The sequence below is a fragment of the Oncorhynchus masou genome, chromosome 21 (genome assembly GCF_036934945.1).
Source record: "Oncorhynchus masou masou isolate Uvic2021 chromosome 21, UVic_Omas_1.1, whole genome shotgun sequence".
NCBI lineage: Eukaryota > Metazoa > Chordata > Actinopteri > Salmoniformes > Salmonidae > Oncorhynchus > Oncorhynchus masou.
The window spans coordinates 39,603,942-39,620,709 of NC_088232.1; the positions used below are offsets into that span (position 1 = coordinate 39,603,942).

A 16,768-nucleotide genomic window follows, 5' to 3' on the forward strand; every position below is an offset into this window, starting at 1 on the left:
ATATACAAAAGTGAAATAAACATCTGTCTGTCCAATGGAAAAGCAGCAGAAACAACACTGAGGGTGTCGTCGTTCCTAGACTACATAAAACATATCTGGTCCTAACTTCCACCTGGAGGGTGAGTGAGGCTGGCTTGAGCACTTTCACTTTTTCCTCTCCTCACCACTCTCCGTTGCCCCGCGTTACCCTGGAGGATTACAATTCGCTGTGCCTAGAAGCCGGGTTGAGGGAGAGGGAGTTTCCTCGTGCCTCAGTCAGTGTGAGTCAGTCTGTGTGTGTGTGTGTGCGTGTGTGTGTGTGACTGTGTCACTTTAAGACCGGCAGGCTGACTTGGTTGAATCCACTTTAAGATCAGAGAGCTCTAGATTCTCCTTGCTTGCTCTTCAAAGAGCTTTTAGATGAAAGCTTTGGACGGAGGTAAGGGAGGTTTTTGTCTCTTTCATCCTTCCCTTTGTTTCCTCTGTTTCCAGGATTTAAGATAACGCAGAAAAACCTTTACTATGGTTGTCTTCCATCCAGTTGTTCAGGTTTAGACAAGTCTGTGTGTTTGGTGCTTTCTTTGTGTACAAGCGGACTTGAACTCTGCATCTATTGTTTAGGGATGTTGGTTCTAGCAGTAATCACAGGCATGTTCCCTGCTGTAGTGTTTAACTAGCTCTGTATGGTAGCCTAGAACCCAGCCAGATTGATTTTGTGAAAAGGTGACCCTTTTCTCCCACAGGGGATCTCGCTGTCAGCTCACTGTATGTTTCACTGTTAGCATTATATTCAGTCACAGCAGAGTCCGATGGACTGATTATTGCAGCGGTTTACTACGATGGATTCTCTACATTCCATGTGGTGTTTTTGGTCTGTATTATAGCCCATTATTTAGATCCTATGGTAAAATTGGAAACAGTACATTTAGTATAATCAGTGCTCCATTGTTTAGGATGTTATTAAGAAATGTTTTGACTCTGTTGGCATTTGTCTGATTCTGAAATGGCTAACACATCTCTGTACATATCTCATAGGGCGCCATGTCATTCTTGGTTCAGAGCCCGTTGAATGCCTTTATAATGAAAAATGCCAAAGAACACTAACATGCAGTTTGATAATTGGCTTTGGCACTACAGTATAATCTACCATACTGTAATATACTGTATGCCTTCACTCTATGATCCATGGCCTGTTATTTCCTCCTCATAACTGAATGACCACAAGATCCTCTGTAATATCCAGACTGTATGACAGAGATCAGGCGAAAACATCTCTCGGTCTTACAACAACAGTCAATTGACTTTTGTTTACCTCCTGTTGTTGTCAGTCCGTGGGGACTTGTCTTATGAAAGTGGGTCTCACTCTCAGACAGTGTTCTACTGCTTCTAGCAGCTGTGGCTCGATTATACCGTACTGCTCCTTTAAGAGTCAGCTAGGTATTAGGCTAGGCTGAGGCTCTGTGCCACAGGAAGGTGATAAGTGATAAGGGAGGAGTCCTCTGGGTACTGATTTGACAGAAGGAAGGTAACATCAGGGAGAACTGGATAATGAATGATACTACTAGATGACGTTATGGGTCTGAGGGAACAATGAAGTTTGAGACCTGAAACCTTCTAAATGATTCATGAGACAATAGTTTTACCTGTTTATTGTTCTAGTTTACATAATGTCAGATTAAAGCCAAAACCAAGTCTTTCTGTGTTTGATGAATTGATCTGAAAGGGCTATGCAGACGAATTCTTAATTTCATGGTGTGGTTTTCTTTTACTACAAGGTTCAGTGTCCACTTATGGCGAGCCCAGAAATGCACAGCTAGTGGTTCCTGGTCTCCAGGGTTCTGTAGTTTACCGGGTAAAAAAGTGCACTAGCATGGAATTGTAGTGCTGAGGCTGGGGATGCATCCTCCAGGGATGGCCCAACCCAGCCCCAAGTTTCACACTGCTGTGTCAAGGGGTTTGAGGCTTTGATCCTCAAGTTTACCTTCAAGGACAAGTGTTTTTCACAGACAGCCTCAACATGGCTCAATATGCAACCCTGTGTGAAGTGTGTACTGTCTAATATGTGTGTGTGTGTGTGTCACAAGGACATGCAGTTTGCTCATGATATAGACACCCCACTCTTACACCCCCCAGTGTTTATACCCTGTGGAAGTGTGTCCTCGCTGACATGGCCCAAGGCTCCATCCCTGAGACACGATGTGAGACTAAACAGAGAGAGGATGTAGGAGTCATCCAGGGGCATTAGCAGGGGAATAACAGGTCACAGGGTGCTAGCGGAGAATAGGGGAGGGCAAGTTCTCTTTGCTCCAGAACAGATGGCCTATAGCGTAGAGGCGATTGAGAGGCACAGGGCTGCAGGCAGGGTCCAGTGTTGTTGTCAAGGAAGACGTGGTCCCCTCCCCCAAAACTGTTATGAAGCTCCGGTTCAGCCCACAGCACAAGGCTGACGTCTACGAGAATGTGAGTGTGCTTGTGCCTTTGCTTTTATTCAGGCAAAGAAAGGCTGCAAGTTTAAAAAGCTCAGTCAGAAGTTGGCTCTGTGTCAGAACTAGCAGTGAAAGGAACTGGAAGCAGCCATTGTGACTCCTGGAGCCTCACCAGATGATTTAGTCTATTTTCTCCTAAAGAGCTTTGTTTGGTTTCTACTTATTCATTTTGAACGATAGGGAGCAATTTCCCTGCTTCAAACTCTTTAGCATCGAGGGGCTAGTCATTGTCAAAGCTAATCAGAGAGTCAGAAGGTTGGGACGGGATAGATGCCTTTCAAGGGAGTTTTTCCTAGCCACCATGCTTCTACATCTGCATTGCTTGCAGTTTGGGGTTTTAGGCTGGGTTTCTGTACAGCACTTTGAGATATCAGCTGATGTAAGGAGAAGGGCTTTATAAATACATTATATTTGATTTGATTTGATCCCTGGAATTGAGTCTTTGACTTGGCAGCCCCTCTAACTGTATCTGTCAGAACGAGAGGTCTTTGACTTGGCAGCCCTTCTAACTGTATCTGTCAGAGCTAGAGGTCTTTGACTTGGCAGCCCCTGTAACTGTATCTGTCACAGAGGTCTTTGACTTGGCAGCCCCTCTAACTGTATCTGTCAGAACTAGAGGTCTTTGACTTGGCAGCCCCTCTAACTGTATCTGTCAGAACTAGAGGTCTTTGACTTGGCAGCCCCTCTAACTGTATCTGTCAGAGAGAGAGAGGTCTTTGACTTGGCAGCCCCTCTAACTGTATCTGTCAGAGCTAGAGGTCTTTGACTTGGTAGCCCTTCTAACTGTATCTGTCAGAACTAGAGGTCTTTGACTTGGCAGCCCTTGTAACTGTATCCGTCAGAAAGAGAAGTCTTTGACTTGGCAGCCCTTCTAACTGTATCTGTCAGAGCTAGAGGTCTTTGACTTGGCAGCCCTTCTAACTGTATCTGTCAGAACTAGAGGTCTTTGACTTGGCAGCCCTTCTAACTGTATCTGTCAGAGAGAGAGGTCTTTGACTTGGTGACAAATCAAATCAATTCAAATGTATTTGTCACATACACATGGTTAGCAGATGTTAATGCGAGTGTAGCGAAATGCTTGTGCTTCTAGTTCCGACAATGCAGTAATAACCAACAAGTAATCTAACTAACAATTCCTAAACTACTGTCTTATACACAGTGTAAGGGGATAAAGAATATGTACATAAGGATATATGAATGAGTGATGGTACAGAGCAGCATAGGCAAGATACAGTAGATGGTATCGAGTACAGTATATACATATGAGATGAGTATGTAAACAAAGTGGCATAGTTAAAGTGGCTAGTGATACATGTATTACATCAGGATGCAGTCGATGATATAGAGTACAGTATATACGTATGCATATGAGATGAATAATGTAGGGTAAGTAACATTATATAAGGTAGCATTGTTTAAAGTGGCTAGTGATATATTTACATAATTTCCAATCAATTCCCATTATTAAAGTGGCTGGAGTTGAGTCAGTGTCAGTGTGCTGGCAGCAGCCACTCAATGTTAGTGGTGGCTGTTTAACAGTCTGATGGCCTTGAGATAGAAGCTGTTTTTCAGTCTCTCGGTCCCAGCTTTGATGCACCTGTACTGACCTCGCCTTCTGGATGATAGCGGGGTGAACAGGCAGTGGCTCGGGTGGTTGATGTCCTTGATGATCTTTATGGCCTTCCTGTAACATCGGGTGGTGTAGGTGCCATGGAGGGCAGGTAGTTTGCCCCCGGTGATGCGTTGTGCAGACCTCACTACCCTCTGGAGAGCCTTACGGTTGAGGGCGGAGCAGTTGCCGTACCAGGCGGTGATACAGCCCGACAGGATGCTCTCGATTGTGCATCTGTAGAAGTTTGTGAGTGCTTTTGGTGACAAGCCGAATTTCTTCAGCCTCCTGAGGTTGAAGAGGCGCTGCTGCGCCTTCTTCACGATGCTGTCTGTGTGAGTGGACCAATTCAGTTTGTCTGTGATGTGTATGCCGAGGAACTTAAAACTTGCTACTCTCTCCACTACTGTTCCATCGATGTGGATAGGGGGGTGTTCCCTCTGCTGTTTCCTGAATTCCACAATCATCTCCTTAGTTTTGTTGATGTTGAGTGTGAGGTTATTTTCCTGACACCACACACCGAGGGCCCTCACCTCCTCCCTGTAGGCCGTCTTGTCGTTGTTGGTAATCAAGCCTACCACTGTTGTGTCGTCCGCAAACTTGATGATTGAGTTGGAGGCGTGCGTGGCCACGCAGTCGTGGGTGAACAGGGAGTACAGGAGAGGGCTCAGAACGCACCCTTGTGGGGCCTCAGTGTTGAGGATCAGCGGGGAGGAGATGTTGTTACCTACCCTCACCACCTGGGGGCGGCCCGTCAGGAAGTCCAGTACCCAGTTGCACAGGGCGGGGTCGAGACCCAGGGTCTCGAGCTTGATGACGAGCTTGGAGGGTACTATGGTGTTGAATGCCGAGCTGTAGTTGATGAACAGCATTCTCACATAGGTATTCCTCTTGTCCAGATGGGTTAGGGCAGTGTGCAGTGTGGTTGAGATTGCATCGTCTGTGGACCTATTTGAGCGGTAAGCAAATTGGAGTGGGTCTAGGGTGTCAGGTAGGGTGGAGGTGATATGGTCCTTGACTAGTCTCTCTAAGCACTTCATGATGACGGAAGTGAGTGCTACGGGGCGGTAGTCGTTTAGCTCAGTTACCTTAGCTTTCTTGGGAACAGGAACAATGGTGGCCCTCTTGAAGCATGTGGGAACAGCAGACTGGTATAGGGATTGATTGAATATGTCCGTAAACACACCAGCCAGCTGGTCTGCGCATACTCTGAGGGCGCGGCTGGGGATGCCGTCTGGGCCAGCAGCCTTGCGAGGGTTAACACGTTTAAATGTTTTACTCACCTCGGCTGCAGTGAAGGAGAGACCGCATGTTTCCGTTGCAGGCCGTGTCAGTTGCACTGTATTATCCTCAAAGCGGGCAAAAAAGTTATTTAGTCTGCCTGGGAGCAAGACATCCTGGTCCGTGACTGGGCTGGATTTCTTCCTGTAGTCCGTGATTGACTGTAGACCCTGCCACATGCCTCTTGTGTCTGAGCCGTTGAATTGAGATTCTACTTTGTCTCTGTACTGACGCTTAGCTTGTTTGATAGCCTTACGGAGGGAATAGCTGCACTGTTTGTATTCAGTCATGTTACCAGACACCTTGCCCTGATTGAAAGCAGTGGTTCGCGCTTTCAGTTTCACGCGAATGCTGCCATCAATCCATGGTTTCTGGTTAGGGAATGTTTTAATCGTTGCTATGGGAACGACATCTTCAACGCACGTTCTAATGAACTCGCACACCGAATCACCGTATTCGTCAATGTTGTTATCTGACGCAATACGAAACATGTCCACGTGATGGAAACAGTCTTGGAGTGTGGAATCAGCTTGGTCGGACCAGCGTTGGACAGACCTCAGCGTGGGAGCTTCTTTTTTTAGTTTTTGTCTGTAGGCAGGTATCAGCAAAATGGAGACGTGGTCAGCTTTTCCGAAAGGGGGGCGGGGCAGGGCCTTATATGCGTCGTGGAAGTTAGAGTAACAGTGATCCAAGGGAATTCCGCCCCTGGTTGCGCGATCGATATGCTGATAAAATTTAGGGAGTCTTGTTTTCAGATTAGCCTTGTTAAAATCCCCAGCAACAATGAATGCAGCCTCCGGATAAATGGTTTCCAGTTTGCAAAGAGTTAAATAAAGTTCGTTCAGAGCCATCTATGTGTCTGCTTGGGGGGGGGGGGGGGGTATATACGGCTGTGATTATAATCGAAGACAATTGTCTTGTTAGATAATGCGGTCTACATTTGATTGTGAGGAATTCTAAATCAGGTGAACAGAAGGATTTGAGTTCCTGTATGTTTCTTTCATCGCACCATGCCTCGTTAGCCATAAGGCATACACCCCCACCCCTCTTCTTACCAGAAAGGTGTTTGTTTCTGTCGGCGCGATGCGTGGAGAAACCCGTTGGCTGCACCGCTTCGGATAGCGTCTCTCCAGTGAGCCATGTTTCCGTGAAGCACAGAACGTTACAGTCTCTGATGTCCCTCTGGAATGCTACCCTTGCTCGGATTTCATCAACCTTGTTGTCAAGAGACTGGACATTGGCAAGAAGAATGCTAGGAAGTGGGGCACGATGTGCCCGTCTCCGTAGTCTGACCAGAAGACCGCCTCGTTTCCCTCTTTTTCAGAGTCGTTTTTTGGGTCGCTGCATGCGATCCATTCCGTTGTCCTGTTTGTAAGGCAGAACACAGGATCCGCGTCGCGAAAAACATATTCTTGGTCGTACTGATGGTGAGTTGACGCTGATCTTATATACAGTAGTTCTTCTCGACTGTATGTAATGAAACCTAAGATGACCTGGGGTACTAATGTAAGAAATAACACGTAAAAAAACAAAAAACTGCATAGTTTCCTAGGAACGCGAAGCGGCCATCTCTGTCGGCGCCGGAAGTTGACTCTAAACACTTTCTGTCAAGATTTCTGGATTATAATTCATGGATTTTGTTTTGTGGGGATTGATACATTTTATGTTAGAGGTAATCAAATCTGAAATGTGTTTGTTGAAATTAAAAACTTTAGAAGCCTTTTTAATCCTTCATTACATTACAAGTTTGCAAATTCTCATCAACAAAAGAATGATCAAATGAAGATCCAACATCTTCATCTATAGAGAATAGATGCTTTAATTTTATCACTGTATGACCTATGTCAAGTTCATGATCTGTGTAGTGGTTCTACAAGATGTGGGAACAGCTATAGCTGGTTAAGGCTAGCAGCAGTTTGTAATAGGTCAGAACTAAAAACAAACTTGGCTGAACTGTTTGCCTTGTGCCTGACCCATTTCGTAGAAGCTTGATAGAATAAATTCTCACAACCAAGGCTTCATATCCTTTTAACATGGTGCTGTTTGTCCCTCTGACCACATTGGGAAGGTCACAGGTACCAAACAAAACAAGTTTGTGTGACATCACACTTATGCTACAGATCTCCTTTACACTCAAGCCGGAGCTGTGGATTCCTTATTGCCCTCAGCTTATATGCTGCAGTACAGAACATCTAGTCTTTCTCGAAGGTCTTAAAAGTCAAGGTGCAGTAAGAAGGAGAGGTAAACAGCAGTAATGCCACAGATCAGTTCATCCCCAGGGTATTTACACTATGGCCTGGCCTCTCACATGCTGTATGTGTGCTGCTGCTGCACCAGTAGAGGATGGGTATCATGTGAATGCTTTCCTGGAGAGTGAGCTACATGCATAGGGAAGGTTTATACTGCAAGGGTCGTGCTCCTTCTTCCGCTGAGCCCACAGCTACAGTAAGAACGCTCTCCAGCAGTTTCTGTTATTTGGAATCTGCCCCTGGACAAATTTGCCAGTGGGAAGCAAAGAAAAGGCTGGAATTTCCGTGTTTAAAAATAAACAGCGGTGCAAACTGAAGCAGACTTTCAAAAACTTTCCCAACCGATCAAAGAAGACGTCAGTGAGTTCTGCAGAGTAGGAAAAATGTGAGTAATGTTTAGGTTGGAGAGGAATATAAAAGGGATTTTGAGTCAGAGGAGAGGAGTGAGTTTCTACAGTAGTCATGGAGACCGAGTGGCACAGCAGAGACCGACCTGGGCTGACTCCTTCAGGATCACTGTGATGGAAACCTGGTGCAGGTTTGAGCCTAACACATGGAAGCACTGTATTTCTGTACTGTATATGCCTTTGACAGGGAAAGCTTGTAGTTGTAATTCAATTTTAATATACCAAGAATGTCCTCTCTTCGGATGGGCTACAGTAGCCATGTGGTGGGGTTCCTCTTGTAAACAGACATTGTGGATTTTGCAAAGTGAATGTGTTCCTCAGAAACCTTAATGGAAAGTAGTCCTCTGATCATTGGCTGGGTGTCCTCTTAACCACTAAAATACCAAAGCTCTCCTGAACACCAGATTGACTCAGCCCTAATTGCAACACCTGTTATCAAACATTAGGGGTTGTCACAGGCAGTTAACAGAGCTGTGTTTCCATAGTGATAACCCAATCGCTACCTAACCCAACCACCTTCCTTTGTGTGTCCCTCAGATGGTCCTGGCTGTGCAGCAGGAGGAGAGAGGGTTGCCTGAGAGCAGAGGAATCCAGGACCACCATGCCCACTGAAGGAACTCTGAGACGAGACTGAGACTTTAGAACACACAGGTGAGTCTCCAATCAGCGATTATTAACAGTGCTTTTACAAGTGGTAGTGATTGTAGGCAAGTGTCAGCACGTTTAAGTGGTGCAGGGAGTGGAACATGTTAGGCTAACGTAGTATTGCCAACTATGCCGATTTATGAAATTAAGTGCGCCATAGCAGCCTTCAGTAACATATTACAGTTGACAAACCAATGTCAAACCAAGCCACTACATGCCTCAAACCACGTTCTTTGATTCATTTCCATCACACATAACAGCCATGAAGCCTTAAAGCTTGTTGGTCACACTGGTGATAGCGCCACCTTGGTACCTTTCCTGGAAAAGGAGTGAAATGAGAAGAAAAGGATGTCTTTGCAATTATTAGACTTTATCATCCCGAGTCTCTTTTGTCTTCCAGATCGCAATGGGAAACTCTGAGAGCCAGTACAGCATTCAGGGGTCCAAGGGCACCAGCTTAATCTTCCCAGGGAAACAAAAGCCCTACTCACTAAAGTTCCGCTCAAACAAAGAAGAGGTTCTATCCCCCCATACATGGTGGAAAGGTGGGCCAGGGGGCTCAGGGTACAAGGCCAGGGCTGTTGGTCGAGGCTGCCTCTCCCCCCTGCAGAGGAGAGGAGAGCCGTACATCTCCAGACACTATGATTACGTCACCAAGGGGGTGAAGGGCAGTCCAAACTGCCATCTCTGGCATGGCTCCCCAACAAGAGGCCGCTCACACCTCCCAGCTGAGAATAGATGCTGCCCATATGAGGGCAGGGGAAGCCTGTACAGTAGAGCATCAGGGGATCTGAACGACTATGCTCTGAACGGACACAGGACCCTAGAGAGGATGCGAGGAGAGGGAAATGAGGGGCTTGAGGAGCAGAGCAGTCCCAGGGTGGTCATCAAGAAGGATGGTAGTCTGAGGGTGGAGTTCACCAACACTAACAGTGGTCTGCTGCTAGATGAGGCATCTGGGCCAGTGCAGCTGCTCAAGTTCTCCCCCACCCTGGAGTCCACCTCTAGTCTGCCTGGCAGCAGCAGGCCTGAGGCCCACCATGGTGCTCCGCAGCCAGCCTCAACCTCCACCGCCAGGACTAGCAAGGGCAGCTCGCTGAGCTCAGAGGGCTCTTGGTACGACTCACCCTGGGGGCCCAGCGTGGAGCTCTGTGACCAGGACCAGTCCTGTTCCTCCAATAGGTCTATGGGAAACCGTAGGTCTGACCAGTTGGATTCCTTTGGCCAGCAGTCTCCTCCTGTGTCCATCTCAGATCTCTACAGGGACCCCAGTATGGCTGCCACCTTCCCCACAGCTAAGGACCTGTCGGCCCAGTACAGGGAATCCCCTCTCCACTCCCATCACATCCAGCACCAGGCCTCCTTTGTTTCGGTCCTGGACATGCCTGCTGAGGAGCAGTGTCCAGAGGCCCTGAGGTACTCATCCTCTACCCTGCCCTGCCGTAAGGCCCAGCCTAATGGAGAGGTCTCCACCCTGAAGAAGGGCACTGGCTCCGTGAGGAGCCGCATGAGACGCCTCAGCGACTGGACTGGAAGTCTCAGCAGGAAGAAGAGGAAGACACAGGTGAGTGGGGCTGTCATCTGGGGCTGTCTGTGTTTGTAGATCAGGGTCCCAGTACTCAATCTATGAATTTTGTTACAGAAACATTTGTCACAAAGTACTAAACAATGAGCAAACCGAGCAAGTGGCAAGGAAATGCTTCCGCTCAGGTTCTAAACGGATGTTGTACTTCACAGGTCATAGATCTGTACACACCCTATCTTCTTGGCTTGGTATGTACAACCAGTAGGTCTACAGTGTGTTTGCAGTTAGGTCTGTAGCCATAGCATATTTCTAGTGGTCAATCTGTAATAGAGGTACTGCTTTAGCTGCATCAGGTGTCTCTAATCTCCTTAGGAATTGCCCTGTTTTGAGATGTGATTGTCTGCAGTTCCTTGGCTCCTCAGGAGAATATGATGACTCTGGAGTCTCCCAATGCTTGGCACAGACTAGTGTTCCAACCATGTTAGTGAGGGAGGGGAGGCAGCAGAGGAAGCAACTCTCTGACAGGTACTTGGCTGGGGGATTGTTACTGGTCATTGTGGTCTCACCAGGAACACAACGTTGTCCCCGATCCCGAGTCCCACGATACCAGCCGTCCGAGTACAGGGAACTACAGGGTACCGCGGAATGAAATTTGGGAAGTGGATGGTGCATTGTGTAGGGGCTAGAGAGGCAGTCGTCTACCGGAGAATAAGGCATGAAACTGAGGGACGGGGAGGAAGGATGAAAAGACAAGGGGTCTGCAGATTCCATGACTACGTCTGGGTGGGTACAAGAGGTCATGTCAGTTTAGTGTTTTTAGCAAAATCATGTCAACGAATGGAATATGTAGAATGCCCTGTGTTGGAAGCATAGCTCCATTATATATCATTTGCTGATGAGTGCATTGTTATGATCAGACGATATCCTCCAGTTTGGGTCTAGATGATTGTTGTTACACAGTGGAGATTGAAACAGTGTTTTTTTCCCTCTAGTGTATAAGCTCGTCTGTGCATTTCATTGAGATATTGTGTGAGTGGTTGAAAATGGATGTTATCTACCAGTAGTCAGCAGGTCTGTATGATGTATTGTGTTGCAGTAGAACCAGACCTGTAAAATGACACCAGACTGTTTTGTACAGTATTAGAAGAACCAGGACTTGTATGCAAATCATTGGATAGAGTGTGTTTGTGTGTTATGGGTCTGTAATAGTTTATTTAGAGCATTTAAGCCCCATAAATGTAATCACCATAGTCATATTTTCTGCAACAAAGGCTAAGTAGTTAATTCCTAAAAATGTGTGTTAGATATTCCCAAATTAGCTTAAAAAACGGCTTGAAACGTGGCCCTCCGTGACTTTGAGGCTTTAAATCATACATTATGCCCTAATTCTCTTGTAAACTTTCAAATGCTTTACAAACCGTTCCAAGATAATTGCTGTAAGCCTATGAAATCTCTGTTACTGAAACTAATTCCCAGCTGAAGATTTTGAAACCCCACCCCACTCTTAATGATGTGGTCGTCATGGTGATTATGATTTGGTGGCGCTGCTCTGGGTTTCTACTCAACACTCTATCCTCCTCTCCAGAGACCCAATCCACTAGTGTGTACTCTATGGATATGTACTCGTTCATTAGGGCATTAGGGTCTAAGTAAAATATCTGGGTGTAACCGGCGTTGGCACAAGAGGGTTAACTTCTCTTTGGGCCAGAGCTTGCACTCTAAATGAGTTCCCATTGTCATGACGTTGCCCTTTTTGGGTACAGCGAGCACCATCCCCCTCTCTCTCTCTCTCTCTCTCTCGCTCTCTCCCACACCCAGGCTGCTGTTAGGCAGGTCATAAATTCCTGGAGGAGATTCTTCCTCATGGCCAGACAGTATATAGAGAAAGTGAGTTTTCATAGAGAGAACAAGGGAACTCCTTCCACCTCACAGAACTTGAGAACTGAACAATATTCATGTTCTGGAGAATGTATAAAAGGTTGGTGAAGTAGCCAGCTACAAACTGGTCCGTTTGGTACAATTTTGTGAAACTCATGAGAGACAATACAGCCATATTACCATAAACCTGTTTATACAAGAGTCTCGGTTGTGGGACTTGCATCTCATTGTTGTATGGGATGAATGAGTAAAGATGAAACTATTTATGAAATGATGTAATGTGATTTTAGACTGTTTAATGAAGGAAACTCGAATTCCCTTTGGAGTTTAACTAAATCAGAGGCCCGCCTCATGAGCACAGACATTGATCTGGCGTCGTGGGACAGCCCCTTTCTGCTCTCCCGAATATAACCCCCACCTTGGGAATTTATCATGAAGGTTTGAGTAGAGACCATGCATTTCTCTTGCTGAATTCTTAACCATACCACGCGGTTAAACTCTTAGACTATCTAACCGACAGAATAAGAACAAATCTTTGATACTAATTACTAGTTTGCAGCTAGGAATTCGGTATCATTGAACGCGAAGACCGACAACCACCGAAATATATACTCTATAACAACATTGCTGAATGTTACTCTGAACTATCTATTCTAACCACGGCAGAGAGAGAGAGGGGGCGGACAAACTCTCCAACAAAAACAAACTTTCCAACAGAGATCAAGACTCCACACTGAGCGTAAATATATATATTGATTGCAATTATTCCCGAATGAGTGAGCGTTCATGTGCAAAGGATTAGCATTTCAATTGTTATAATTATCAACTTTGTAGTGTCTTTTATCTTAGTCGACCCCCACTTCCCCTTTACCACCAAGCCGCGATGCCGGTTTAGCCCACTAGGGCACATCCACTATCTTTTCCTTGTAACTATATCTACTGTTTGTCTGTGCATTTCTGTGCTTATTTAGTTAGTAAATAAATGATTTAAGACAATTGATGTATGGATGACTCATAGTGAAGACTGGGTTCGTGCAGATAACCAACCATTTACGACGTTTGGAATGAGACTAACATGAGGTAAAGAATAATTCATTAATGAGAAGAGTAAAGTGATCAGATATTAAAATATTATATTAGGAAATGTATAACTTTGTAATCTGAATATTTTCCTTGGTGCACCAACATCCTAGTTGATCACGTAATAATAATTACAGAGAATTGATTTGATAAACTACAAAGAAGTCTTCAGTTTAATGATGCCAAAGACACGACACTATCATAAACCCTGATAATCTCTTGCAATGTGTTAGGTTTGGGGAGCGATCTAGGATACAATGTCCATGCAGTATTGAGCTTGACCTTTTCATTGAGAAGGACAGGGGCTTTTGAGGGACTGTGATTGAAGTTGTTCAGGTTCCCAGCAATGCTTCAAAGGTCCATGAGAAACACCCCAACAAGCTCCAATCAGTAGCAATCCCATCCCTATTCTCCGTTCAACTCTAACACACATCAAATGTTTGTATCTGTAGGCATTGGGCAATCCCAGGCTTCAGAACAGAATACTAATGAGCAGAGTGATATTTGTTTAGATAAATGGTCTCTTTCAGTGTTCTGACTCAAACTTCTTTGTGGGCAAATGTTGGAGAGTGATGTTTCCAGCTGAGCTCTGTATTGACATTCAGAGTTGTTATAGCTTCATGCTGACACATTCATTGGGTCTCTCTGCACTCTGGTGACTCTGTGGTGCCCCGGACAGAGCTGATTCAGGGGTCCACACTGGCCTGGTTCTGCCCCTGTTTGGAGTTCTCCGCTGGGTCTAGTTCCACCTAATCACCGCCAGCTTCCAATTGGCTCAATGAACCATATTTCACCATGTATCACAAAGTCTGGCCACTCAGCCTCTTTTCAATGAGTCGACCCAAATTGGGACTAATTCCAGCTCTCGTTGCCTTCCACCTGGGCTTCAGGGCTCTCGCTGCGCTGCACCCTCCAAGACAGACACTCAGGCCCAGCCCACGTTCTAATGAGAAACAGCTGGGGGAGACGGCGGGAGACTGAGGGAGAAGGGGATTGGGAAGGAAAGCAGAGACTAAGGGGAAAAAGGGTAGATGGAGAGTAGGGGAGGTACTGGGGGAGGATTTGGAAGACTGACATACAGGGAAGGAAGGGAGAGTTTGACGGACAGGGAAGGAAGGGAGAGGTTGGCAGACAGTGAGAGGAGGGGGGTAGACTCGGCAAGAGACTGAGGAAGGGTTGCTTTGGAAAGGCATTGGAACACTGTGTTTGAAGTTTACCCAACCAAGTTGCCAGGGGAGAATCGATGTTTCAATCTAGTGGAGTGCAGGTGGGATGACATTACCCCTGAAAGAGCGCAATCACATGAAGTAGTGCTTCTACTGAGATCAGGAAGCCACGGTGGCCTCGTAGACTCAAGAACTTCAGTCGCACTTCATCCTACCCTCACCCCAAAGTCTTCCCCTACCCTCTCTCCCTACTCTCCCCCCCACCCTCTCTCCCTACTTCACCACAGTCTCACCCCCCATCCCTACTCTCACTCCACAGTCTCCCCCCGCCCTCTCTCTCTACAGTCTCCTCTCACACTCCCATCACCCCACCCTCTCTCCCTATGCTCTCCTCACACTCTCACTTCATCCCTCTCCTCACCTTATTCTCATCTCTGTGCCCTTCCAGGAGCCTAGGTATAAGGACAGCAGTGAGGCCTTTGACAGTGGAGTGGACGGCCTGACAGCTGCCACCAGCTCTCCCTCCCAGGTATTCAGCCTGTGGTACCCTGGTGGACCTGGCAATGTTGGGGCCTCCCGGGCCCAGTCTGCAGGGGCCCTTCACCACAGCAGCGATGCCCTCCACCAGAACATCTATGAGAACTTCATGCAGGAGCTGGAGACAGGGATGGGACAGGGCAGTAGTGGAGGAGCAGGGGGAGGTGGTGAGAGGAGAGACCCGTCTACGGGGACAGAAGGGGGGGAGAGCAGCAGTGAGTCTGCAGGCGGCTCTCTGGAGCAGCTGGACATGCTCTTTGAAAAGGAGCAGGGGGTGGTACGGAGGGCTGGCTGGCTCTCCTTCAAACCCCTCCTCACCCTGCACAAGGACAGGAAGCTGGAGCTGGTCACACGCAGGAAGTGGAAACAGTATTGGGTCACCCTGAAAGGTGAGAAGGGGTGGGTTGTCAGAGAGAAAGACGGTTTGTGACATTGCAATCTAAGGTCCAGTCATTATACACATTGAATTGGACCTTCAATAGCTCACTGAAATGAAGTTGAGCTTGATGCTTAATAGGTTTGGTCACATTGAAAGGTGAGTTAAAGGTGTGAGGAGGTTTATAGGGCAACTAAAGGTCAAAGTGTAACTTGATCTTTAGCGTTGGAGTTATTACATCCTCATGTTCAGTAGATATAACCACTACATTGTTTGCTGAATACATAAACTGAAATGTAGTTTACGCTGGGCGACAGAGGGGAATGTCCGTTTCTAACTTTAAAACACATTTAAAGTTGAAGTAAAACCAGACATATCACTTAAGAGAGGCAGCAGCAGCTCTTCACATGGTTTTTCAGGAAGACTACAGTGTGTCGTTTGCAGAGTCCATCTCCTTTACTTAGCCTGTGCATTGCATTTATCGTCCACTGATCCTTTGCTATCCTAAAAGCTTACAGGGAATTTTACTGCTGCATTTACCAGCTAAATAGATCAACCTCAGGCCAGGAGCGTGAGTGTGTGTGTGTCCTTCAGCCTTCCACTTTACTGTAAATGACTGAAGAACAGCAGAGACAAATAAATGACAGAGGACATTCCTCTGAGCTGTGTTCTTCCTCACTCTCATGACCAACCTCTTCCTCCAGGTTGTACCTTGTTGTTCTATGAGACCTATGGTAAGGGTTCTCCAGAGCAGGAGCTGTCTCCACGCTACGCCCTGTTTGCAGAGGACTGTATCGTCCAGGCCATTCCTGAGCACCCCAAGAAGGAGCATGTCTTCTGTCTCAGCAACACCTACGGAGATGTCTACCTCTTCCAGGTGAGGTCTACCTCTTCAAACTCACTATCAAAACTAAAGAAAGTAGATGTCCACAGTATTTATCCCCAAGTGGGTGGATATGCTGTAGATACAGTTTTTTCAGAAAAAACATTCCATATGTTTGTATAGCGACAGTAAATTTTCATGTGTTCATAAATGTCACACTACAACTATATTGTTCAGTCCAGCTGGTGGTTGCTCCATCCTAGAGTCTGTGCGGCATTAGCTTGGCGTTAGCATGTTGTTAGCTTAGCGTTAGCTTCATGAGCACATCTTGGCGTTAGTGCTCTGATTTCCCCCATTACTCTGCTCTGCTTGTTGAAATGCTTAGTGTTCCAGCCAATCCAACACACAAATGAGGAGCAGAAGCTGTTACTTAGTGGGGAATGTTTTTTGTCGTTGGAAAGGAAAGCGTGTCCCGTGCTACTGTGGCAGCCTGGTCTGATAGCCTCTTCCTGCTTGGGCAGCCAAGCAGATTGGTGTAGTCTACTGCTAGATTACACTGACTGTGTCAGCCGAACAATAGGGAACAAACGCACTGTTCAGCATATTTACACTGTATAGTAGTGGACGGAGATGTTTTACAAATATAGTCACACACATACAATCACACACTTGTGTATTTTTAGACTGTATAATCTAGCACATCAATTGAATGATTCTAGCTCGTAAA

General features: G+C 46.4%; 1 protein-coding gene across 1 annotated transcript in view; it reads left to right on the forward strand.

The window, feature by feature from the left end:
* The first annotated feature begins 267 nt into the window (after positions 1-267).
* The window catches only part of LOC135508337 (rho guanine nucleotide exchange factor TIAM2-like), an 87,413-nt gene continuing 70,912 nt past the window's right edge, over positions 268-16,768 (forward strand). The window contains exons 1-5 of the mRNA XM_064928445.1: positions 268-418; positions 8,549-8,662; positions 9,057-10,220; positions 14,754-15,231; positions 15,923-16,095. Of these exons, the coding sequence (XP_064784517.1) occupies positions 9,063-10,220; positions 14,754-15,231; positions 15,923-16,095 (1,809 nt within the window). The 5' untranslated portion in view covers positions 268-418; positions 8,549-8,662; positions 9,057-9,062. The remainder of the gene's footprint in view (positions 419-8,548; positions 8,663-9,056; positions 10,221-14,753; positions 15,232-15,922; positions 16,096-16,768) is intronic.